The following is an 835-nucleotide window of genomic DNA, read 5'->3' on the forward strand; positions in this document are numbered from 1 at the left end:
AAACTTTTTTCTGTGTATCCGCGTCAGACGAGTAAATGAAACCGAACAAGTGTATGCATCGCCATATGTTCACTTATTTTACACACACATATTCTTAATTTAGTAATGATCAAACTTGTGATAACGATGATGATGGGGGGGGGGGAAGTGATGATGATACTTAGGAAAGCGACAGTAAGAGACTAATAACTATTAATGATATAATAGGGATTAAACTATTTAATGTAATACCAATTACATCGCGAAAACAATTAAAAAAAAAACAAGACTAAAACACGAACAACAAGGACAGTGAGCAGGAAAAACACCGAAGGGAAAAAGAAAATCTGATGAAGAAAAAAACACCAAATTAAGAATTAATAAAAAAAAAAAACATAAGAATAGAAGAAAACACAAACATAAAAATTAAAATAACATAACAGAATAAAAAAAAACATAATAGAAAAAAAATAAGAACAGAAAAACAAATATAATAGAAAAAAACAACGTAAGAATAGAAAAAAATAGAAAAAAAAACATCAGATTTGAGAAAAAACGGTCAACATAAAAACAGAAAAAAAGAAAAATACACCAACATACAAACGAAGATCAAAAAAAAAAAAACATACAGACACACACAAAAGCACAGCTTCCTCACCTGACATAATCTCTCTTGCAGTAGGTCTTGCCGTCGCGCACAAAACACGTGCAATATTCGTCGAGGAACTGGTGGCAGTCGACGCACTTGAGGCAGGCAGCGTGCCACTCCATGTCCGGTGCCACGCGCAGGATGTACTGGTCGTTGATGACTCCGCCGCATCCTATGCACACTGACACTCGCCCTCCTCGCTCGGCT

At 35.4% G+C, this 835-nt stretch overlaps 1 protein-coding gene across 1 annotated transcript in view; it reads right to left on the reverse strand.

Moving 5' to 3' along the window:
- The window catches only part of LOC119592512 (insulin gene enhancer protein ISL-1-like), a gene marked incomplete in the record, with an annotated part of 47,762 nt that overhangs the window by 31,512 nt on the left and 15,415 nt on the right, over positions 1-835 (reverse strand). The window contains 1 exon segment of the mRNA XM_037941362.1: positions 638-833. Coding sequence (XP_037797290.1) covers positions 638-833 — 196 coding nt within the window.

Source organism: Penaeus monodon, chromosome 30, assembly GCF_015228065.2.
Source record: "Penaeus monodon isolate SGIC_2016 chromosome 30, NSTDA_Pmon_1, whole genome shotgun sequence".
NCBI lineage: Eukaryota > Metazoa > Arthropoda > Malacostraca > Decapoda > Penaeidae > Penaeus > Penaeus monodon.